A 23,310-nucleotide genomic window follows, 5' to 3' on the forward strand; every position below is an offset into this window, starting at 1 on the left:
GGGATCGTCCCCCTCCAGGAAGCCTTCCTGGACCAGTGTGGAACTTGTGGCTCTGCACAGCCTTTCTCCCCTGAATCTCTGTCCCATTTGTGTGGATCTCAGCAATTCAGAGTGTGCGCCCATGTCCCTGTTCCTCATTCTGAGTGGTCCCACAATTTCCTCAGGGCAGGGGGTAGAGGCAGAGGTGACAGGGACGTAGGGGGAGGGTGGTGGAGAGGCTGGCATTGTGAATATAGCAGGCCCCTCTTGCTACTCTCTCCTCTCCCTGATGGAGAAACTGAGGCTCCACACAAGAAGTCTCTTGCCCAGGTCACATGGGGATGCTGACCTCATAGGTCCTCCAGACCAACAGAAGGGTGGTCGGATGCCAGCCAATGTGTCCAGGGCAGCAGTGCAAATCAGACACCTGCCTTGGAGTTTTTCTTTCCATTTTTATTTTAAAGGAAAAAAAAAAAAAACAACAGTGCAAAACCCCATTTTCCAGTGTCAGCCACGCCCACCCCCCACCCCCAGGTCACCCCCCCTGGCTTGGGGCCTGACTCTTCCTCCCGCTCCGCACCCCCTCCCCTCTCATGCAACCCCTTAGGGGCTGGAGGCTGTACTTCCCTGGAGTGCAAGATTCCAGGGGGACTTGGTGGGGGGAGGGAGGTAAGAACTGGGGGGGCAGCCCCTGATCCACCTGCCCCCAGCAGGTCTCCAGCCAGTATCCCCCTTGGCTCTTATTAATCCTTTCCTGATCATACTACTAGCCCAGGGGGGCACTGATCTGGGGGGAACCCTGTCCACACCCCTCTTTGCCCCGGGGCCGGCTCGGGGCTCTCCTCACTGACGTTGGGGGGGTTCCCTCCCTCCCTCCATGGTGGGGGAGAGCGGTGAAATCCCCAGGTTTAAATACCTTAATGAAAGCAGGGGATGGGGAAGGAAGGGGCTTTAGATCTAATAAATTATTAGCGTTTTAGTGTCCGTGGGGGGGGCGGGGTGGGTGGGGGCAGGGCGTGGCCTCCAGGGCCCTCCCTCCCCTTACTGGTGAATCTCATTCTCTATGAGGCTGTCCTCACAAGACTGGAAGTCTGTGTCCGTGAGGCCGTCAGGCGGCATCAGCAGGTCCTCATCTTGGGATGAGGATGACGGGGGCTCGTCCCCTGAGCTCCCAGGACCCCCATCCCCATCCCCGTCAACTTCTGGGTCCTGCAGCACCTGAGCGATGTATTTCTGAAGGGGGAGAAGGGTGGGGGTGAGGGTCGACAGCTGCCCCTCGTGGGGAAGGGGTGAGGGGGGACCTCATGGCCTGAGAGGGGAGGGGCGGTCACCCTCTTCCTAGGGCGGGGTGGGGCAGCCCCCAGCTGCTGAAGCCAGATCCCTCCCGGCCCGGGGTCTGGAACAGGCTTCCCTTTCCGGATGACTAACGGCACACCCTGCTTTGGGGCTGGATCTCCACCAGAGGCTCTTCCCCGCACTTGGCCACGGAGCAGGGCACTCACCGCAGATTTGGGGACAGCGGCAGCACTGGGGGGCCGTCCATTGCTTCTGGGGTCCACGGTATCTGTCTCCGTGTGCTCAATCTTGAGGGGCCCAGAACGAGTCAAGCAATGGGGGGAATGCCCTGGCCCTCAGCCATAATCACGACCCTACTCTCTCTTGGCATCCCTGCCCTCAGCTCCCAATCCCCCAACCCCACCCTGCTGAGACTCTGCCCTCGGCCACCTCCCTGCCCCCCTTGCCCCACACCTTGTAGTTGTGGGCACTGAGGTATTTGAAGTGTCCGAAGCAGACGTGGCAGAGACAGATGACAATGGTGATGACCAGGACCACGAATGTGAACATGGACGTGGGGGCTAGAAACCCTGGTGTCGGGGCGGGCAGAGAAAGGGCCGTTACCTCTCCTCCGGGTCCCCGTCCCACGGGCTTCTGCCCCCTCTGAACGCACTCCCACACTCGCATATGCTGGGGCCTCTCCCAGGCCCCGGGCCTGTGACCCCCGGCCCTCGTGGCCTCCCGTGGCCTGCTCTGCCTCGACGCTGGCGGGAGTCTCCTCTGCCCACCGCCCACACCGGTCCCCGAGGGCGGGCGGCGGCCCTCACCCGTACGCATGGTGGAGAAGAAGAGGAGCCAGAAGAGGCACAGGATGGGTGCAGCAACCACCTGGTTCACAGCCCCTGAGTGGATCTTCTTGTCCAGCTTGGCCGGCAGGTAGGCGTAGTAGAGGTTGTACCTGTCTACCAGGTGCTTCAGCAACATGTACATGAGCCCTGCGGGAAGCCACATGGGCCCTGACCTCGAGCTGCCGGACCCTTGTGTGTCTGTCACGGGTTGTCCTGGGCCTTTTGAGGTCACTGAAGGGCTGGTCCCCCTTCTTCTGCCCCAGGCCCAGTAGAGAATAGAGCCCCAAGCCCCTCGCAGGACCACAGAACCTCAGCTTCCACTGCTTCAACCCCTTCACTCTGCAGCCCCTCCCTAGGAATTCTACTATTAGAAATCCATTTGTCTGGGTCAGCAAGCATCCTCTTAAAACCCATAGCGTTCTTCCTATCTCTGCCCTTAAACAGATGAGTATAAATTAGGTGGCGAGTTCCATTTTCCTGGAGGTTGAGGGGATGGGAAATTTCAAATGAGGACAAGGTAGTTAGTTTGGGAGTCTGAAGCCTTCAGTAACCAGGGAGGGTGGTGAGGGGTTAGGATGTTAGTGGGGGGAAAGGAGAGGCCACCAGTGGGGGTGATAATTGGGGTGAAGAGAAACTTTGCTAAATTTCTTCAGAAGGAAGAGGGACTTGCCCAGGTCACATGGTACAGCTACAGCAGGGTATTTCCATGAGTAGTAAGGACCACGCTGAAACCCAAAGGTCTTTCCTGAGTTTACGGGGCTGTGTACAAGTGTGCCCATGGATTCTGTGTAGGACTGTGTGTGTGTGTGTCTGTGTGTGTGTGTGTGTACGTACACCTCAGTGGGCGTGCGATGTGTGTCCAAGTATATCCACCCGAGTGAAGGCACTGGTGTGAGCAAACATGGCTGTGTTGGGGAGACTTGGCCCAGGGGCCCAGCACACCAGCTGATTCCAGCCTGAGCTGAGATGGCTTTTCCCCTCCTCCCCCCTGGCCGAGCCCCAGACTGAGCCAGGGACCGGGCGGGAGGCCCGAGGGGCCGGTCTCCCAGCCAGGGCCCTGTCCACTCGGGTGGCCTGCCTTGCTAGAGTGGAGCGGGAGAGGTCCTGGGTCCCCCCGAGCAGGGCCCAGGTCCCGGCGCGGCGGTGCCTACCGAAGGGCACGATGATGGGGCAGGTGATACTGTAGGTCATGACCACCGTGAAGACGCACATCATCCAAGCGTAGGCTGCGCCAAACTGGAACTCGTAGGCCTGATGCTGGGGGGGAGACGGGCGGGAGGGTAGCTCGGGAGCGGCCTGCAGGGGCTCAGGGCAGGGGGCGAGATGGGAGGGAGGGTAGCTCGGGAGCGGCGGGGCGCTCTGCAGGGGCTCAGGGCAGGTGGGAAGTGGGAGGGGGCCAGGAAAGAAGCCGGGGGGGGGGGAAAAGGCACCCAATGTCCAGGGCAGGGCAGGGCAAAGCCGATGGAGAGAGGGTCTGTGGCTGAGACGGAGGTCAGGGTGGGCGCAGTGATGGGGCATTAGGAGGGGCCTTCGAGGCAGGAGGGGCTGGCAGGTTGGTGGGCTTGGGAATGGGATGCCCAGAGCCCTTGTGTGGGGTTAGGGCAGAGGGACCCTAGGTCTAGACCCAGACCTCCCCCAACCCCCATCACAGAACACTAGACTGTCAGAACTGGCGGGGGCCTACAGGGTTAGCTGTGTCAACCTGTCACTGTACACATGGGAAAACTGAGGCCCCAGACGGGAAGAGGGTAACCCAGGGCCACGGAACTCGCTGTCCAAGTCTCAGCACCCCGGGGCGCCCCCACACTCTAGCACGGCGGTCACTGTCTCTGGTTGGGCCCACTAGGGGGCGCTGTGCGGACCGCGGCTGCCCCGGGTGGCCCTACCCGCTTCACGTTGCGCCTCTCGGCGGCCGAGCGCGCCAGGCAGAGCCGGATCATATACATGAGCAGGCCCGGGATGCGCAGCAGGTCCATGGCGTTGCCGATAAAGGCTGAGGCAATGACGTAGTTCACGAAGAACGCGCCGTTGTCCGGCAGGAACACGCACCTGCGGGCACCGGGTGCTCCAGCTCTGCACCCTTGGGGGACCCGGTGGCCCCCTGCCCACTGCCAGCGTGCCAGCACCCCCAACGTGCCTTCTTCCACATGGACCTTTCAGGTCAGCCCTCAAAGCACCTGTGTCCCAGTGCCCCGAGTGTGAACCCCAGAGGCAGACGCCAGAGGGTCCACAGATGCCTCCAAAGTAAGCCCCAGACCCCTTCAGCGTGAGTGAGCCCAGAGGCACCCCTAGAACTTGTGCCCCATAAAGACCCCCGGAGAGAGTGCTTGAGACCCCTAAGGCCACCAGTGTCCAGGGTGTGATGCCGGAGGCTCCCCCCACCCCCCCGTGACCCCAAAGACCCCCAGCAATACCCAGAAGGCTCCCTGCCTTAGACCTTAACCCAGAGTCACTTCCGGAGTGTGAGCCTCGGACCCCTCCAGAACTGAAGCTCCAGAGAACCTACCCCAGAGATCTTCAGAGGGGGAAGCCCAGGGGCCTTTGTCAGTACCCATGACACCCCAAGTGTGAGCCCAAGGTTACCACAGATGGCCTAGAGCAAGACCCCTAGAGCTGGTGCCCACAAAAACAGCCAAGGTTCGTGTCCCCCAAGACCCCCTCACAGGGGATTCCCGGGGAAGGTGCGATTCCCAGAGAACTGCAGAGGCACAACTGGATGACAGCCCGAGACTTCAGAGGTGTTCCCAGAACTTGTGCCCCAGAAACAGCCCAAAGTGTGAGCCTCAGAGTCCCCCCATAGGCACTCTTAGGTGTGAGCCCGAGAGCCTTCCATAGATACTCAAAGGTGTGCCTCCAGAGACCTTCAGGGATACCTCCAGGAACCCCCATGTCACTCCCACAGTACAACCAAGATCCCACCATAGACCTCTCCAAACCACCCGGGTGAAGCTCGACTCCCATGGTTAGTCCCAGGATACAAGCCCCAAAGCCCACCATAGAAACCCCCCAAGTGTGGGCCCCAAAGCCCCAAATACACCTCAGGGGTGACCTCAGAATCCAGAGAGGTTCCCAACACAGGCCCCGGGACGTCCCTGTATACACCCAAGACAGCCCGTGGGGCAACCTTTGGGATGACCCTGGCTGTGATATAAGCCCCCTCCTCCTCCCCGCTGCAGGCGTGGGAGCTTTGTTGCACCATCCCATGGGGGAACAGCCACCCCCACCATCTGGTCTCCTTCCCTGGGGACCCCGGTCACTCACTCAAACCGAATAGCTGCCTCAGCTAAGAATTTCTTGTCAAAGAGCCAGCGGAAGAAGAGGTCCAGGCTGGAGAGGAGAGGGAAGGGAAGGGGAGGAGAGGAGAGGGGAAGAGAGGAGGGGGAGGTGTGGGGCAGCTGGAATGGCCCAGAACACCAGGGGAGGGGGAGGCCCAGCCACAAGCTCTGGGGATCCCCCCAGACATGGCCCCCCCCCCCGGCTCTGTAGAGGAGGGGGGAGCCTGAGCTCCCCCTCCCCCTCGGGCAATCCCGGACCCCAGCTCCCATCCCCTCCTCCGAAACCCACCTGCTCAGTCCCAGCGAGGGCAGCAGCAGCACCATGAAGATGAGGAAGGTGTAGCACTTGTGCATGGTGGTCCTGTTCTCCCCGGAGCTGGGGTGGGGGACATGGGGGGGCAGAGGTCAGATGAGCCAGCCCCCATGCCTGCTCCCCCAGCTCGTATGATGTCCCAGGAGGGAAGGAGGGGGGCTTCCCCAGGTGAGGATGCTGGTCACCATCCCTCCCTTGCCAGTTCTGGGACTGCCCAGAGCAGGGAGCCTGAGGGCAGAGGGTGTGCGCCCAGGAGGACCGCAGTGAGGCGTGGTGTGTGTGTAGGGGGTGTCTCACCGTGTCCAGTGGGCTTCAAAGAAGGCAGAGTAGTAGACGATGGTGGGGAGCAGGGCCGAGAAGCACCACAACAGCAGGGTGGGGAAGAACTGGGTGATGATGGGGTTCTGCAAAGGGCAGAGGGGGGCAGAATGTGTCAGGTGGGGGCAGTCTAGTGGGCCCAGCTTGCTTTGCTTACCTGCCCCCTCCCCCAGTGAGCCCTGGGCCCCCCAGCGCTCAGGACCTCATGTCAGAACATCTGGGGGCCAGGGCCATATGTACAATCCCAGCATGAATGATATTAGTAGTTAGCATCTCTGAACACCTACTGATCCTGTACTTTTCATGTATTGATTCTTACGTGAATGATATTACCCCATTTTACAGATGAGTAAACTGAAGCAAAATGAGAGTCAATAAATTAGCTAGTAAGCAGTGGGTGGGGGGATTTGAACCCAGGCAGCCTGGGGCTTATCTATTATGCTATCAACACTCAATGATTTTCAAAGTGCCTTCTCATGAACTTTGAGGTTCCAAGGAGGTTTGCAAAAGAGGCGAGGGGAGAGCAGCAGAAATGCCCCCACACCCATCGCCATCTGAGCGACCTCGCTTTCCTACATTGGGTTTCATGTAAGATTCCTTTTGATGGAAGGCCATCAGAATCCAAGTTTGGAAGCCAAGGGTCTGGTCTGGTCTGACCCTTCACTCTTTGGTTGGAGAGACCGAGGGATTTGGAGAAGGACCTTGTTCAAGGTCACATGATCAGTTTGGAATGGACCCAGGCTCTCTCTTCCCTCAGAGCCCCTCTAGGCGTATGTAAACCCAAGGGAGGGCTCTCCTAGGGGGAAGCTGGCAGGGAGCCCAAGGGAAGTGCACAGAGGGGTTTGCAGCCCATGGTCGTGTGGGACCTTCTTAGCGGGGCTGGGCTAGAAAAGCGGAACAGGAGCTGGACTGGAGGGCATGTGGTCCACCCCCCGCCTGCCGCTGCCAGGAGGGATTTGGGGCCTGGTATCTGCGTTTGGGGACACAGTGTGGAGGGTCGGGGTGTGGGCCTTACATTGAGGTACTCCACGGGCTTGGTGACATTGAACTTGTCCATGGTGGTGATGATGATGGCCGGGGTGGTGAGGAAGAAGAGGAGGATGAAAAGGACGACATTGATGACCAGGCAGCGCAGCCACCAGATGAAGCCACGGATGGAGAGGTGCTCCCTGGGAAGGTCCGGAGGCGTCACTCCAGGGCTGGACGCCTGATCCTTCCCCAGCGACACCTAGGGCCTCCCTCTCCCCACTGGAGCCCACGCCGGCCCCAGGAAGCCACCCCGCAATCCCCTTTGCTCACCAGTAGATGTTCTGGGGGTCAGGGGCGTAAGACACGGTCCAGTTGGAGATGTGCAGGGACTCGCTGCAGGAGGAGGAGCGGGGCTCTCCGCGGCAGGCGCAGCCCTGGCACTTACACACGTTGAAGTCCTTCAGGATGCTGGGGGAGGGGGGCACGGTTACCTGGGACCTGGAGCCCTGGCTAGTCCCTAGGGGCCGGGGCGGGTGGGTGGAGCTCACATGGCGGTGATGGTCTCATTGTGGAAGGTGACGAAAGCCATGCCGAGAGGCTTCTCGTTCACTTTCTCCTTCTCCCGCTTGTAGTCCTCCTTCAGCTTCTGCTCCAGCTTCGTGTAGTACTCAATGGCCTCCACCTGCCAGGTCGGGTGAGGCAGGGCCCTGGTCAGAGCCGCCGGTCCCTGCAGCCCCCAGCGGGCACTGCCCAGAGCTGACTGCAGCCCAGGCACTGCTTTAAGCTCTCCGTCCACTCGCGTATCCTCACAACTACACTGGGAGGTGGGGACAAGTAGCTCTGTCCTACAGACGAGGAAACTGAGGCACGGAGCAGTCCAGAAACTTGCCTAAAGCCACAGAGCTAGTAAATACAGCAAGCTGTCCTCTTGGCTGACCTCTTCTGATTTGGGGTTTGAAAACGTGGTCACTGTAGGGATAGGGGGCAAGCCCAACAATGGGACTAGGGCTTCCAGGAACAGATGGGGACCTGTTTGCGGTCCACACCCCAGCTTTGCTTCCTCTGGGAGTCTCTTCACCTTGGGGTATTTATGTGCAAGGCGTGCGTGTGCATGTTCCTGGGGATGTGGGACGGGCCCCACCGTGGGGTGCATCCACCTTCACTGTGACCTGTCTCCCCGGGACCTTCCAACTCCCCCCTCACCCATCAGGAGTCTCGGGGCCCTGAGGCCTGAGCTGAGGCCAGGATACCCCGTACCTGCTCGCAGCCTTGCACCACACAGCAGCAGAGGTGGCCGCAGGGCTTGGGGTTGATCATGGTGGGGACGTTGTCCTTGCTTTGGAGGTTTGTGAAGTAAAGCTTTCCCCGCTCGGCCTTCTTCCTGTGGGACCCAGGTGCCCGGTCACCTACTGCCCAACTGGGTCTGGCTGGAGGATGGGTAGTAGCCCAGCTCGGGGGTCACGCAGTCCACTCCCCAAGGACAGGGGCCACCTTACTCTTTTGGTTTGTTTAGGATGCACAGTTCAGATGTGTCCCCAGCCCAGTGTCTCCCCACCATCCCTTGAGGGGCAGAAGTGCTTCCTATAGTCTGGCCTAAGTTTCCCACACTGTAGCTGAGGAAGGGTATGTCCTCAAATAGGGTGGGGACAGTGGGCCCCTTTCCTCTAACCTCCAGGCCTTGCTCTTTCCAGAGCTGAACTGACAGGCACTCCAGGGGGTGAATTAAAATCAAACGCCCCTTGGGAATTCCCTGGCCATCCAGTGGTTAAGACTCTGCACTTCCACTGCAGGGGACACAGGTTCGATCTCTGGTTGGGGAACTAAGATCCTGCATGCCACGAGGCGTGGAAAATCAAATGTCCCGGGAAACACCTGGAAGGGGAGCCAGGTTCCTGAGTGGCAGCCAAGATGCCCTCCACAAAGGGCAGGGGGCCCTCGGGTGTTGCCCCCGCCCCCAGCCCCATTACCTCTCTGCATCAAGGAACATCAGGCGAGCCACGTTGTAACATGGGCGGGCTTCCAGAACCGTGCAGTTGGGGTAGGCCTCCCTGAAACACAGTCCACCATCATCCTCTGCAGGGACCCTGCCCACCCGCCCCCAACTTTCCCCTGTGACCCCATCACCTTCAAGACACACAGCCCCAGTGCAAGCTCCCTCTTTCTGAGTCTGCAAAAATGACAGTTCCCGAGAATAAAACTTCGAAATTCCTCCTCATGCTTATCCGAGTGGGGGGAGTGTACGCACATAGGCGGGGGCATGTATACCTACGGGGTGCTGGGGACACCACGGCTGTGGCCTGATTCTGGTCTGGGGCTGTGAACTTTAAGTTGAGAGAAACTGTTTCTAGCATGCTTGTTCTCCTAACCCTGCTCCTAGAAGACCTGATTACAGTCCAATACTTAACCTTGACCATCAGCTGACCCCAACCAACCCACAACCCTGGGCTACAGAATGATCTCTGGCCCAAGACCGACCAGAGGTTGATCCTGAAACCTGACCCGAGATTGACCTCTAACCCTGGCCGGAGACTGATCCTTTACCCTGACCCAAACTGATCCATAACCCAGACCCAATACTGACCCTGAAATCCTGACCCGAGATTGACCCCACCTTGACCTAAGACTGACCAGATAGACTCTCAGTGCCTGGTACCTGGCAGGGCTCAAGTGATGCTTGCAGGCTAAGTGGAGGAGCGCTTCCTTTTTCATCCTGATCACACAGGGCTCCTTGATCCTAATCCCTAATCTAAACTGAGTCCCTGTCTTTTTCTTTCTTTTTTTTTAATTTTTAAAGAAGAAATACCAAGTGTTAAAGATTCAGGAGACATGGTTCTAAAGTAACAAGATGGACCAAACCCATGAGAATTTGGAAACTTAAATCTGGGACGGGGTCCTTGAAAAGCACTTCCCAGGAGGCTTCAGACCTTTCCCCAGACACTGCTATTGCTCAAACCATTTTAGGGTTCCTCTTCGGAAGGGCCTTTAGCCCTGTGGCAGGCTGAGCCCTCATTTTCACCTGACTAATCTCTAATCCCCTAATCCCCACCACACAGGTTCCCTGATTTTGTACACAGGATAACCCCTGATTGTGCTGGGTCAGTCCTCCAACCCAGACAGACTGCAGACCTGGACCCCAGACCCTGCCTGATGCTGACAGCTAGCCAGGGGCTCCACGAGGACAAGGGCTGCGTCCTGCTCAGCACCACGGACCCAGGCCTGGGCCAACAGCCTGCACATAGTAGGTGCTCAGTAAATATCCACTGTGCTGTGGAATGAACAGGTCAATGAAAAGGCTGTTCCGTAATGCTCACTGTACCGACCCTAAAAACTCCAGTCAGGATTGCCGTTTCCCCAACCCCTGCTCATAGGCTGACCGCTAATTTTAATCAGACTGTTTCCTAAACAAAATCACCCACTGACCCCTGAAACAGACAACTTGGACAGTGAGCTCCCCACCGATCAAGCCCGGCTCTTCTTTGTCTTCCTGGGATGAAGCACACAGTAAGTGTACCATAAACAGTGTACCAGATCAACGGATGCCCCGAGAGCTGGATGGCCTCGTACTCATTTTCATAGTCCCCAGGCCATCACAGGGACCTCAACAGCACCTGAGAATGTCTGCTGAATGGACAGATGGATGTGTGATAGGATTCCTAATCCTGTACACTGTTCTGGCCACCTGGAGGTGTATATCCACCCTTCACTAAGACAGACTTCCAGCTAAAGAGCGTCTCGGAGAACATGCAGTCCAGGCTCTCCTGGGCTCCTTGAGGATCCACTGAAAGCCGAGGAGCTTCTCCCTGCTGGTCTGCACACAAGCTCTGGAATGCCACGCACAGTTCTGAGACAGCCACACACCCCCAAGGGCCCGTGGACCTGGGGTCGACACTCCATGACCCCGTTCAAGCCAGGAGGAGAGGCCCAGGGGACTCATTTTTCAAGTATTTCTCCTGCTCTTTGAGGGCTCTGAAGTCTAGCCCAAGTGCTAGACCGTCCTGGAGTCAGAGAATTCTTCCTTAGCCTAACCTCCACCCCTCACTGCAGCCCCTGACCCTCCCGAGAGAGAGGCGTGTGAGGATGCCCTTGGAGATGGAAAGCAAAGAAGGGTCCACAGGTCCTAGGGGTGGGAGTGGAGGAGCTGCTCACTCAAAATGCTTCTTGATCTTCTCTGACTCTGCATATTTGGAGATTCCGTTGATGAAGAGAGTCCGCTTCACCTGGGGTGAGACGGGGCAGGTTGGCCTTCCTGAGGCTCCGATCCGGGAGAATGCAGGGAGGGGTGGGGAACAGGTGAGCAGAGAGGAGCAGACAGGAGTAGGAGGAGGCCTTGGGAGAAGCCAGGCCCAGGGAAAGCAGGGGGAGTGTTTCTAATAGAAATCAGGCAGTGAACAGAGTGAGAGCCCCAGGCCCCTTGCTCCCTGAGGGGTTACACAGTGGGAAGAGGAGGTTCTACTCTCAGATCCTCAGGCTGTGAGGCCCCAGCACAGTGGGTGGCATGCAGTGGGCATTCAGTACTGGTTTGGGGAGTGAATATTGAAAGAGAGGGACAATCACTCCCGTAATACCCACCGCAGGTATTTCCTGCCCCGGTGCCTTACAGCCTCACCTCACCCCCACCTACCTCGGGAGAGGGACTGTTCTCTCATTTCACAGATGAGGAAACTGAGGCTGGGAGAGGTAACTTAACTGGCAGGATGGTGGGGGCGGAGGAATCCTGAGCTGCTGAGCCAGGATTCAAAGCCAGCTGGCCTCACCCGGAGCCAGCCAGCCGATACCCCTTAGGACTCGGGCAGGAGAGGCCTGGAGGGAAGGGGAGGGGCTGGGCTTGGGCGCGGACCTGGGCTCTGCTCCACTCACCAGGTCGTCCTCCTTGTAGCGCATCTTGGAGGTGTGTCTGCGCATGCTGTAGACGGTGAGCAGCAGGTACAGGAAGGCGAAGGAGGTGTGCAGCCAGAGCAGGTTGTTCCTGGAGGGCAGAGGGGTACATGGAGCCACGGGGGTTGGGAACACTCTCAGACACCCGCAACCTCCCGCTGTTAATTAAACCCTGGTACAGGGCCCCTAGAGCACTTCTGACGCCCTCCCAAGGCGGGCCCCACACCCCACATCCTCTAGACCCCAAGATTGTTCCATTCCAACTGAAACGTCCCCAAGAAGTCATCTCTTCATGCCCTACCTGCTGGCTATACTGCCCTCCAACCATCACCAATCAGCCCTCCTTGGCCCAGGGTTGCACACGGCTCTTCTTTATCTGGCCATCCCTGGGATCTGCTCCTTCTGTTTCCATCCTAAGCCCTCAGGGACCCACAGCCATCTCTGCAGCCTCAGCATCTCTCCCCTGAACACTCCCTTTTTCCTCTCCTCCCTGTTCCCACCCAGACCCTGGCCGCAGACTCAGGCCTCACTGACCAGCTTCCCACCCTTACCCTGATTTCAAGTTGGCAATGGTGGTTCTCCCGAAGCTGTAGGCATTGTTCTCTGGGGGGTGGGAGGAGGGCGAGGACGACAGTGAGGTCAGGGCACATCCCCTCCTGCCCCCTCCTCTCCCCGCCCTGCCCATCCTGGCCCTCGCTGACCCAGCAGGTCCCCTGAGAAGTTGACGGGCAGCACGATGCCTACGGAGAGGACGCCCACGACCACCAGCAGCCCAATGATATGTCGCTGGAAGGACAGGTAGTGCACAGCGTCGCCACCACATTTATCCCGGATCTCGTCATCCCTGCAGGCGCCGGAGACAGAGGGATGCGGTGAGGACCAGGGCAACAGAGGGGCCGCTCGGCTCACCTGCCCTTGCCCATCCCAGCCCACGTCCGCCCTAGCCCCTGCCAGTCTGGCAGCAGGACGGGGTTGAAAGGGGGGGGCTCTGGGTCCCCCATGTTCTGGGAGGGGAGGGAGGAAAGAGAGAGAGGGAAAGGGAGGGAGAAAAAGGAAGGATGCAGAGAGAAGGGGAGGGAAAGGGAAAATAGAGGAGGAGAGGGATGAGGGGGGAAGAAAGCAAAAGAAGGGGAGAAAGAAAGAAGGAAAAGAAGAAGGAAGACTGCAGAGAGGAAGAACAGTGAGGAATGGGGAGAAAAGGAAGTAAGAGGATAATCTGGAAAGGGAGGACGAGGATGGTGGCAGGAAGAGGCAGAGGCGGGAGGGAGGAGGGAGGTCTGGGAAGCAGTGGTGCTTTAGGGGTGCCGGCGAAGCCCTTTAGACTTGGGGAGGGGCCCCAGGGGCCCAGGGCCGAGGGCGGTGGTGGTGCTGACCTGTCCGCGCTTCCTGCCTCTCTCAGGGCTCACTGCCTGCCTGCCACACTCTGGCTCCATCTCCTGACCTCTGCCTGCGGAGTACTGGCTCCTGCCTGCTGCGGGCTGGCTGCTCCCAGCCTGCCTGATGCCCCCACCCGCTAGCTGCCCGAGGCTCTGAGGTGGCGGCGTGAGCCCCTGCTCTCATGGGGTGGCAGGGGTGGGGAGAGCTGAGGGCAGAGCAGGACCCCAGGCAGGCGGGTGCACAGGAGACTGTCAGGGGGTAAAGCGAGGCCGGCTTGGAGGAGCAGCAGGGGCCTGGCTCCCTGGAGCAGGCAGGAGGGTACTGGGCTGGCTAGGAGCGCTAAGGCCCTCAAAGCTGCTGGTCTCTGGACTTTGTAGGGAGATGACAGGTCTGAAGTTTCTCTCTGTTTCTTTCTTTCTTTAGAGCCTGAAGACCGTTCACTTACTTTATCCTGAAGATGGCTGTCAGCCAGGAACAGAAACCCTGTGGGGACAGAGGGCTATAGGCTAGAGTCCTCACCCCACCAGCCCGAGCCTCCCTTCCCCCTCAAGCCTGCCCTCCAGCCAACCCCGACCTCGTACCCACCTGCAGGCTGTGGCTCACCTGTCACAGCTCCCACAGTCCCCACAGAAACTAGCTCAGCCCCAGAGAAGGGGACAGGAAAGGTGCCAGCCCTCAGAGAAGAAAAAGGACCAAGGCCAAAGGGGGTCATCGGCGGACGCTCGTGCCCAGAGTGCAGATCCCCACAAACACCCAAGGGGGCGGCAGAACCGGAGAAAGTCCTGCAGTTGTGTGGGCCGGGGTGGGGATGGGTGGGGTTCAGGGCTCTAGGAAGGGACCTCAGGCCTGCAGCTAACGTGGCGAGTTTGCGACGTGGCTGCCAAGAGCAGAGCGGTGGGCTACGCTGCCCAAGGTCCTGCACCTACCTTCCAGGATGCCCCAGAGGGACCAGCCCAGGGTCACCGTGAGCTGCAACGTCCTGCTCTCAAGCCCCCAGGCTTGTCTTCAGACAAAGACCCCACTCAGGGCAGAGTGGGGATACGCGGGGCAGGGCTGGACAGGGAGACCCTCCCTCAACTTCCTACCGGGATGAGGGAGAGAGGTGCCCTCCAGCTAAAATGCAGGACTGTGCCACCTGTTGCCAACATCACCTGAGTCTGGGGATCATCTGGACACCGCTGGCTGGCAGGGGTGATAGCTTCGCTTTGCCACTTACCAGTGTGAGTCCAACTCAGGAAGCTGACGGGCTTCTGCTACGGCGGCTACAGGAGCTGCCGCCCCCAGGGCCCACAGCCTAAGCTGGACTGATCAGTGCCACCCTAGGGCCTAAGGATTAGGTTCTGACCAGGATTAGAGTTCTGACCCCGGCAGGATGACAGAGGGCCAGGCAGGAGTGTGGTGTCTGACCTGAAAGGGGTCTGGGGTCCCCTTGCATCACCAAGTACATGCCTTGTCTACAGGGGCCCCTGCCCCTCAGCTCCAACCTACAAGCAGGTCAGCTGGCCCCAGGCAGACAGGGGCTGCCAGCCTGCCACCTCTGAGCAGCACAATGGACTGTGTGTTTTGCTAGGTGGGCCTGGAAGGCTCATTGTTACTTCTAGAACCACATCTAAGGAAACAGTCGTCTTTAGCATTGATCACTGGAGGCAGGCACAGAACTCTATCGGGGCAAATGACGTTTAGAAATCACAGATGTTCAACCTATGCTGGTTTGGAGGCTGCCATAGAAGACAGAGCCAGGAGTTCTGGGTTCAGGGGCTACCCCGTGGCTCTCGGACAAGCATTACCCTTGCTGAGGAAAAGGCCACACTCCATAGGCCCCTGACTCCGTAACGCTGGAAGCTACAGGCTGCTGAGCCCACCTTCCCTGGAGGAAGGGGTGATAAGAAGTTGGGGGGAGGGCACTCACATTGTCTCTTTGGTCAAAGTCGACGGAGCTGGAGACAGACGTGAGACGCTCATACCGGTCATGACTGTCCCCGTGCATAGCTGAGGCCACACTGGGGGTGGGGAGATGAGAGATCAGAGAGCTGGTGAGTCCGAGTCCCTGGGGAGCCAGGTGAAGTGGGTGGGCTTCCACTCCAGAGCTCCAGGGTCCAGACAAGGCACAGAAAGCACAGAGGCAGAAGCGGGGATGAGTGACTGCCCTCTCCCTGCCTCCCTTAAACCCGCCCCTTCCCTTCAGGGGACCCGGGGGACCTGGGGGGCACTGATGCAGGGCATGGGGGTGAAGGGAGGGGGTAGTGTTCATCAGCACCCCGTGGAGGTTGAAGGAAGAATGTGAGCTGGCCCTGCAGTTCCGGAGCTGACCAGTGGGGGATGGGGGCGCAGATCCCACACCGGGCACAGGGCAGTGGAGGGGGTGTGGTGAAGGACAGGCTGGACCAGGAGAGCCCTAGGAGGCCCGGGGGGGAGGGGGGCTGAGGGGGTGTCCTCCACCCTCCCTGTTCCCTGACCCCAGCAGCTGCCGCAACTCCAATGCCAGGCCTATAGACAGAGACGGTGATGGACACAGAAGGCCAGACTCAGAGCTTCTCTGGCAGCCCCCCTCCCAGGCCTCCAGAAGGGGTGAGCAGGGAACCCTGGAATAGGAAGAACTAGCTGTTAGGGGGTGAGAAGCCACCGGAGACACCCAATCTTGTCTCTGCAACCAACAGGACGACTATACTGTGGGTTCTCGGGAGGATGGCTCCCCCACCCCAGCGAACCAGGACTGCTGAGGCCTGTGTGTATGGGGCACAAGGGGAGGGATTTCTCCCAGGCTGGGGGCCAGAGGGAGAGACGGGGGAGTGCGGCAGAGACAAGCTGGGGAGCCCCCTGCTCTGCAAAGCACACCACCTGCGTTAATCCGAACATGAGCCTGCAGAGGAGAAAGCTGAAAAGAGAAACCGACAACGTGGCAGGAAGAGAAGAGAAGCATGAAAGAGAAGAAAACGGAAAGCTGGTTTAGTGGGGATGAGGGGGCTGCTGCCCCACATACTATTCCTGTTCCACTCGGTCCCTCTCCTGCCGCTGGCGCCTGGGGACAGAGAACAGACAGGGTTAGCGGGGGCAGGGGTGTGTCTCCAGGGACTGGCAAGGGACAAAGGCCCAGCTGTGGGCCCTCATGCCCACTCTGGGACCAGTCCCTCTTCATCCCCCCACCAAAGAGGATGAGAACGGGCTGGCTCTCCTCCTCTCCCCGAGGAGTGTGGACGAGATGTGTGGGTGCACGTGTGCTGTGCGCGCATGTGCGTGCACACGCAAGCCTGTGTGCAGGGGTAGCGGCGGGTCCCGGAGCCTTACCTGTCTGCATCTGTCACCAAGGCCAGCCGCCCATAGTCCCAGGCCACCTTCCGGAGGATAGAGAACAAGAACAGCAGTGCCTGAGGAAGGAGAGGGTGGTTGGCAGGAGGAGAGGCTGTTCACCCCCTGGACTAGCCGGGACGGCAGGGCAGAGGGGCAGAATTTTTGTCTTAGAAAGGGATGACTCTGGCTGGGGAGAATGGTCAGAGGCTAGGCTTGGGCTGGGTGATGGGCATTCCCTCCTGCAGTCATGCCTGGGGAGCCAGGGGCAGGTGGGAGAGTGGTTAGAGCTGCAGGTGTTGGCCAGCTACGTACAGGGTGTGAGTGCCAAGGGTGGAGGGTGGCACGTGGGCACTCACAAGGAAGCACATGAAGTCCAGAGCCAGCACGGTGGGGACGCCCCCGAACGGCAGGCCCTGCAGGACGGTGCTGCGGATGCGGGCACTGTAGCAGTAGTCCTTGGGATTGCTGTTGTTGAGGGCTGTGGTGCCCAGTGTGGCCAGCAGGAAGGGCAGCATGGCTGCTACTGCCGCATGGTCCTCCTGGGAAGAGGGCAGAGCAGTCAGCTGGGCTCGGCCCCTGTCCCCCTCACGGTTCTGTTCATGGCTCCGGCAGGATGGGCGTGGGCAGGGGACAGTGAGGGCAGATCCCCGGGCTGCCTGGGTGGGTGGAAGCTGTGGCCTCTGGAGATAAGGGCCTGGGGAGGAGAGGGTTGAGTCACATGGATTTACCTTCACTGGCTCTCGGGATGCAACCCCACCCTGGATCTAGAGAACTTGGCTCAGGTCTGGACTAGGGAGACTGGTTTTTCTAAGCTGGAAGCTGTCTGTGAGTCTCTAGCATTTACCTCCCTACACACACATCGCCTCTCCCTTCCCTCTCTCTCTTTCCCAACACAAACTCTCTGCCTCTGTCTCTGTCTGTCTCAGGCAGGGGGCAGAGCTGAGCCTGAGGGAAGATGGGGAGGGTTCTTAGGTCTAAGTGGAGGGGTCTCTAGACCAGAGGAGGATGGGTCAGGAGCCAGTTACCTAATCCTGATCTTTTCTTTCTACCCCTATTAGAAAAATGGCATGGTTTCATTTGTTCAGTTTTCAACTCTGTTAATCATCTTCCCAATATAATTGGCTTCAAAATAAGATGTTCAGCTTTAGAGTTGTCCCTCTGTCCTCAGAGTAGGGGTCTGAGGATGGAGTCAGAGTGGGAAGTCCATTAAAAAGCAGGACTTCTGGGGCTTCCCGGGTGGCGCAGTGGTTGAGAATCCTCCTGCCAATGCAGGGGACACGGGTTTGAGCCCTGGTCCGGGAACATTCCACATGCTGTGAGCAACTAAGCCCGTGCACCACAACTACCGAGCCTGCGCTCTAGAGCCCGCGAGCCACAACTACTGAGCCCCCTCACCACAACTACTGAAGTCCACATGCCTAGAGCCTGTGCTCTGCAACAAGAGAAGCCGCTGCAATGAGAAGCACACGCACTGCAACGAAGAGTAGCCCCCGCTCGCCACAACTAGAGGAAGCCTGCGTGCAGGCTGCAGCAACGAAAACCCAATGCAGCCAAGAATAAATAAATAAATTTATTTAAAAAAGTAATCTCTGAGAGATTAAAAAAAAAAAAGCAGGACTTCTGGGTTTGTGTGACCTGCCTCACTCGCCCCAGCTACACCTGTTTACCCTCATTCTTTTTCCTGGGCCACGGCAGCAACTACACCTTTCCCCCCCTCCAGCCTCCTCACCTCTTTCCAATTTTCTTTGCACCTGAGTTGTGAGGACTACAACTCCCAGAGTGCCCTGCTCCTGCCCCTGGAGCAGGGCAGGCTGGGAATGCCATGCCCTGCAGCGAGCTTCTCCATTGGCAAAGGAAGGGAGAGTGGGTGGGGGCCTCTCATCTGGCCCAAGCCCCCTGCAGCCAGGGTAGTGTCCTCCGGCCTGGTTCCCTGCCACTGTCTGGTTGTCCAGCCCTCTACGGTCTGGTGGATGGGTAGGGAGGAAGAGGAAAGGGGCAGCCAGCCTGGATGCCTGGATTCTGGAAGTGCCTGGGGACCGAGCTGAGCCCGGTTCTGGGGAGGCTCCTGGGGCGGAGGAGAAGTGTGGCCGTGGCACCATGGCCCCACCCCCATCCTACTGGAGGGCCCCTGGGGGCCCCTTCTGCTGACAACACTGAAGCTCTGCCTTGTAGGTGTGTGTGCGTGGGGTCCCCAGGGAAGAAAGGAAACCAGGCAAAGAGAGAGAACAACAAACATAGAATCGGTGACTGCAACTCTGGAAAGCAAGCGTCCCCCAGCCCCCAGGGGTGGTTCGGAAGGTTTCTCCTGCCCACCAATCCCATACCTTCCCCTGCCTCTTCCTAACATTTCAACTGCAGGGCAAGATGCACTAGCTCTCAGATGGAAGGGAAGCTGGGGTTGTCTGTGTGTCTCACTTGGTCCCAGGGAGTCTCTGAAAAGCCTGGGTTAGGAAGGCTAAGGGAATAACTGCCCTGTGTGTTATGCCTCCCTCTTCCTTTCCAGCCCAAGTTGCCTTAAAAAAAAAAACCATTAACTTAGTAATTGTAGCAGGTGCCATGTATGGAGCGCCCACTGTTTCAAGAATATATACATTTTTCATTTAATCATTGACACTCCAGAGTTGGATGTCATTGTCATTTTAAGGTGAGGGCTCAGAGGCTCAGAGAAGTTAAGTAGGTTTCCCGAAGTCATACTGCTCATAAAATAAGGGACCTGGGGATCAAACCTAGGTCAACTTCTTTCTAGAGCTTTAACACTTTTCAGGGCACCTTGATGCTTTTCTGATGCGCCTAGAACAGGACTCTGCAGACTACAGAAGCTTCGATGAACACTCATTACGTGTTCCCTGGCTAGAGAACACCACAGCACTGTGAGAATGTGTGTGTTTAGGTGTGTAAACTTGTGTTGATATGTGTATCTGTGTGTGGGGGGGGTGGGAGGTGGAGAGCTGGGTGACTACATGGCAATCCACGGAAATGAAGAGAGTCATCGGTCTCTAAGTGGGGGTGTGTATGTGGGTGTGTCTGGGAACCTGGGTATGTAAACATAAGGTGCACCAGGAAAGGTTAAAGGTAGGTATAGGTATCTTGCTGTGGTAACTGGGGGGCCTCTACACAAGTCCCCCCTCCCTTAAGTCCCAACTCTAATGCACTCCAGAAATCGATCCAGCCCATACCCACTCCTTGCCTGTTTCTCTCCAAAACTCCAAGGCTCCACCAGGCCAGAATGTAATGGGTACAAACCCCTGGAGCAGCATCCCCCTTCCATTCTATCCTCTCCACTCCAAGGAAGGTGGAACATTCTGGGAGCTCCTACATAAGGGGACCCAGTAGAGTAGGTGAGGGTCCAGGTACGTGCTTAGTAACTGAAGTCACCAGGACCATCTGCTGCCTCCCTCTTTACAGTCACAAAGCACTCTCCCCTCTGCAACTGCACTGCTCTTCCCACCTGCACCAACAGGAAGGCAGGGCACACTCCCCATTCAACAGGGCAGGAAGCAGGGACTCCAGTGGAGAAGCCACTCACAGGGAGGTCACAGGGCAGGAAAGGGTGGAGCCAGGGCTGGTGGCTCAGCTTGCTGACAGGGTACTCCAAGCTCTTAATTGTGGAGGCGGGGTTGCTGGGCTCAATTTCACCCGGAGCAGCTGCTCTCAAAGCCTTCACTGAGAGCAGATGAGAGAAGGGAAGAGACTGAGGCAAAATGTTTGGGGAAGAGAGGGGCAGTTTATCCACTCCACAGGGTTGCCTAAGCAGTGGTATCCCAGAATTTCTCTAGCCTGACACTGAGGCTTTAGCTGGAAGTGTGCAGGGAAAGTGATGGAGGATTTTATTTCTAGCTAACTGATGGTTACTTTATCATCAAGAAGTGTTTGCATGGTGGGGGTGGGGTGGGGAGGGAGCTATAAATTAAAAGTTTTTTTCTTAAAGAGTTATTAGGGAAGATTTAATTTAGGGCTTGGGATCATAGGAAGGCAGTGTGGTCTGTTGGGAGGAGATGAAGACGGAGGCTAGTTCTGTTACTATGTAACCTGGGCCTCAGTCTTTCAATGTGTAACAAAGAAATATTAATGCTCCATCCCTACCAACTTCAGAGAGATGGTCAAAAATGCATCCACAAATGAGGATAAAAGTGGTAGGAAAAGAATGCATTTATCAAATACCTATTGAACTCGTATTTTGTGCCAGGCACTGTTCTAAGTGCTTTACAAATGTTATCTTGTTTACTCCCCATCACAACACTAGGAGGACACTGAGGTACAGAGAGTGTACATCACCTGTTCAGTGGCACACAGCTAGTCTGTGATAGATCTGGGTATGGACCTAGGCAACCTGGCTCAAGCCCATGCTTTTAACCACCGCACTTTTCGGCCTCAGCCAACAGAGGAGCCACTTCCATCAGGATACTGGTGGTTGGGGGCTGGGGGTTGCCACCTACAGCTCTGGAGAAAATGCCACATCCTATTTCTACCTGTTTGCCTTCCCTCTTGCTTCTAGCTCCCAGACCTTCCACCCTGGGTTTGTGATTTCAGGTTCTGAGGCAGGTGTAGGGGACCAGCAACAGAGCCTAGTGGTTAAGAGTACAGGCTCTAGGATGAGACAGATCTGGCTTCTGACCTGGCGACACTACCTCACCACCCTGGGCCTCAGTTCCTTCGTCTGTAAATGGGGATAATAATTCAGTCATGTGGTTGTTTTGAAGATGAAACAAGATGATTTAGGTAAAGCTCTTAACACAGTTCAAGGTACAAATGGATTCTAAAAAAATTAGCTACTGTTATCAATAAAGTGTGGAATAAAAGGGGTTGGTTTAATGAAGGAGAACTGGTAAAAAGCAAAATAAAACAGAATTTAATATGCTAGAACCCCTCAGTCCGGATGGGCTTCTTGTCTAGACCTAAGGGTTTACACTGCTTTCAGGACTCTGCCACCGAGTGGCAGAGAATGTTTCCAAACTCTTCAAACAAACTGATCCATCTGTAGCAGGCTGGGAGGTGGGGGCACGGGAGGGTGGTGCGATGCCAGGATGGGTCAGAAGTTCAGGGAAGAGAGCTCTTATTGATCCACTAACAGGCAGGGTGCCAGGCTCTTTACCTGTACTATCTAGTTTGATGCCCATGAGTAATCTCGTAAGGAGATGGTAGTAAACATACTCTTTAACTGACACTAAGGTTCAGACAAGTTAAGTAACTTGTCAAGGTCGTACAGCTAAAGAACGGCGGAGCTGGAATTTGAACCCAGGTCTCCAAAACTGTTGTAATTGGAGGGAACTTGTAGGATGTCCAGAAGGGGATTGTTAGCTACTCACCACCTGCCTTCTGCCTTGACACATCCCTACCCACCCACCCATAGGCCAAGACCCAACTGGGTGAGCCAACAGCAGGCCCCAGCATGTGCCACCTGGGGCATGCCAGGGCCTGGACCCTCTGGTACCCTGGCGGACAGTCATGCTGCCAGCACCCCACCCCCCCAGCCCCCCCCCGCTGAAAGCCTGACAGACACTGTCACTCCCCTCCTCACATGTTCCTGGGAGGCAGGTCTGGGGGCCCCTCCTCAGGAGGGGCTAGGGTGGCCTTACTCTTCCTGGGCTGCTGCAGACCCAGGGAGAGGCTAGAGAGTAGTATTGGGTACAGAAGTCCTGGCCCTCCCGCCTGTGCGCCCCCCTCCCCCGCTCCAGGAAAGTGGAGTGCTGAGCGGCCAGACCTCCACCCAGGGGACCCAGGCAGGAGGCAGCACAGAGCCCCAAGGGCAGCCGGCCCCTCTGACCTCTCCTCTCCACTTCCCAAGCATCCTTCGTTTCTGGGGAAGAAGGCGCCAAAGCTTTGGGACTGTCCTCCCTAGGTGGTCCAGCAGGCCAGGAGGGACAAAGCACACCGCCCCTCCTCCCCCCAACAGGGCCTTTGCCCCACTCCGGTTCCGAGTCCGAATCCTTTCCCCACCGCACCCTCCAACGCAGGCCCGGGCGGCTCATGAATGAACTGTACTGTATGGGGCGCAAGGAGAGGACACACTCCCGGGGCCAGTCGCCTCCCCAGTCCTCCGACCAGTCCCCAGACGGACCGGGGGCAGCGGCCGGCCTCGCAAACCCTGCCCTTGCCGAAGCCCGAATCCCTGCCCCGGGCCGGCTTCTGGGGTACTCGGCCCCTGGAGCAGGAGAAAAGATAAAAGACACCGAGGACATTGGACTTGGAGACCCTGGAATTCAAAACTCGGGGGCGGGGGCGGCAGATTCCCCACAGCGGCGGCGGCTGATGGGGCGCTGCTGGAACCACGGAGGGGACGCGCACCTGGACCGGGCAGGTGGGAGAAGAGTGGCGCTAGGGGGCCGGGGGCGGGGGTCCCACCCCTCAGATCTCTCGAGGGGTGGGGACAGAGGTAGGTGTACCTCTGGACCCCCGGCAGGGGTCGGAGCACTCACATGATAGGCTCAGGACGGTGCGGGGTTGGAGGCAGCGCGCGGCACCCCTGGTCCCGCGGGCCCGGGCACCTCTGGGTCCCGCAGGAGGTTGAAGGGAGGGGACGCGCAGCTGGGACCGGGGTTTTTCTTTGGGTGGTGGTGGGATCCTCAAAGAAAAGAGAGGGGGCTGGGGAAGGGTCTCGTACTCACCCCCAGGCGCAGACTCAGCTCCGGCTTGGAGCCCCGGGTTGGGGCGGGGCGGGGCTGGGGGAGGGGGAGGGGAGTCGCTGGGCGGCTGGAGCTCCGGGCTCCTGCGGCGGCCGCGGCAGTGTCTGGGGGAGGGGGAGCGGGAGGAGGGAGGGGGAGGATGAGGGGGCGGGGCCGCGCAGGTCCCTCCC

At 58.2% G+C, this 23,310-nt stretch overlaps 1 protein-coding gene across 2 annotated transcripts; it reads right to left on the reverse strand.

Moving 5' to 3' along the window:
* Window positions 1-528: 528 nt before the first annotated feature.
* Window positions 529-23,227, reverse strand: TMEM63B (transmembrane protein 63B). Of its 2 annotated transcripts, XM_060021741.1 has the most exons (24): window positions 23,123-23,227; window positions 16,874-17,056; window positions 16,515-16,594; window positions 16,210-16,248; window positions 15,139-15,229; window positions 13,675-13,712; window positions 12,554-12,696; window positions 12,404-12,455; window positions 11,835-11,943; window positions 11,124-11,194; window positions 8,945-9,025; window positions 8,235-8,358; window positions 7,526-7,659; window positions 7,308-7,445; window positions 7,024-7,177; window positions 5,988-6,094; window positions 5,667-5,753; window positions 5,364-5,429; window positions 3,989-4,151; window positions 3,254-3,359; window positions 2,082-2,249; window positions 1,729-1,844; window positions 1,482-1,562; window positions 529-1,212 (listed from the first exon to the last, which is right to left on the reverse strand). In XM_060021741.1, the coding sequence occupies exons 2-24, from the start codon at window positions 17,030-17,032 to the stop codon at window positions 1,021-1,023; spliced, it is 2,499 nt and encodes an 832-aa protein (XP_059877724.1). In that variant the 5' UTR covers window positions 17,033-17,056; window positions 23,123-23,227; the 3' UTR covers window positions 529-1,020. The 2 variants fall into 2 exon arrangements, with proteins under 2 accessions (XP_059877724.1, XP_059877725.1); XM_060021742.1 differs by lacking the exon at window positions 16,210-16,248.
* Window positions 23,228-23,310: the final 83 nt, after the last annotated feature.

Source organism: Delphinus delphis, chromosome 10 (assembly GCF_949987515.2).
Source record: "Delphinus delphis chromosome 10, mDelDel1.2, whole genome shotgun sequence".
In the NCBI taxonomy this organism is placed as follows: Eukaryota; Metazoa; Chordata; class Mammalia; order Artiodactyla; family Delphinidae; genus Delphinus; species Delphinus delphis.

What these genes read in the sequence shown, in the direction of transcription:
- TMEM63B (XM_060021741.1), bottom strand. Translation starts at nt 17,032, where the DNA reads ATGCTGCCCTTCCTGCTGGCCACACTGGGCACCACAGCCCTCAACAAC. An exon ending in CTTCTCAGGGGACCTGCTGG is followed by an intron (nt 12,456 to 12,553) that starts GTCAGCGAGGGC and finishes CCCACCCCCCAG; the next exon opens with AGAACAATGCCTACAGCTTC. An exon ending in CTTCTCCACCATGCGTACGG is followed by an intron (nt 1,845 to 2,081) that starts GTGAGGGCCGCC and finishes CCCCGACACCAG; the next exon opens with GGTTTCTAGCCCCCACGTCC.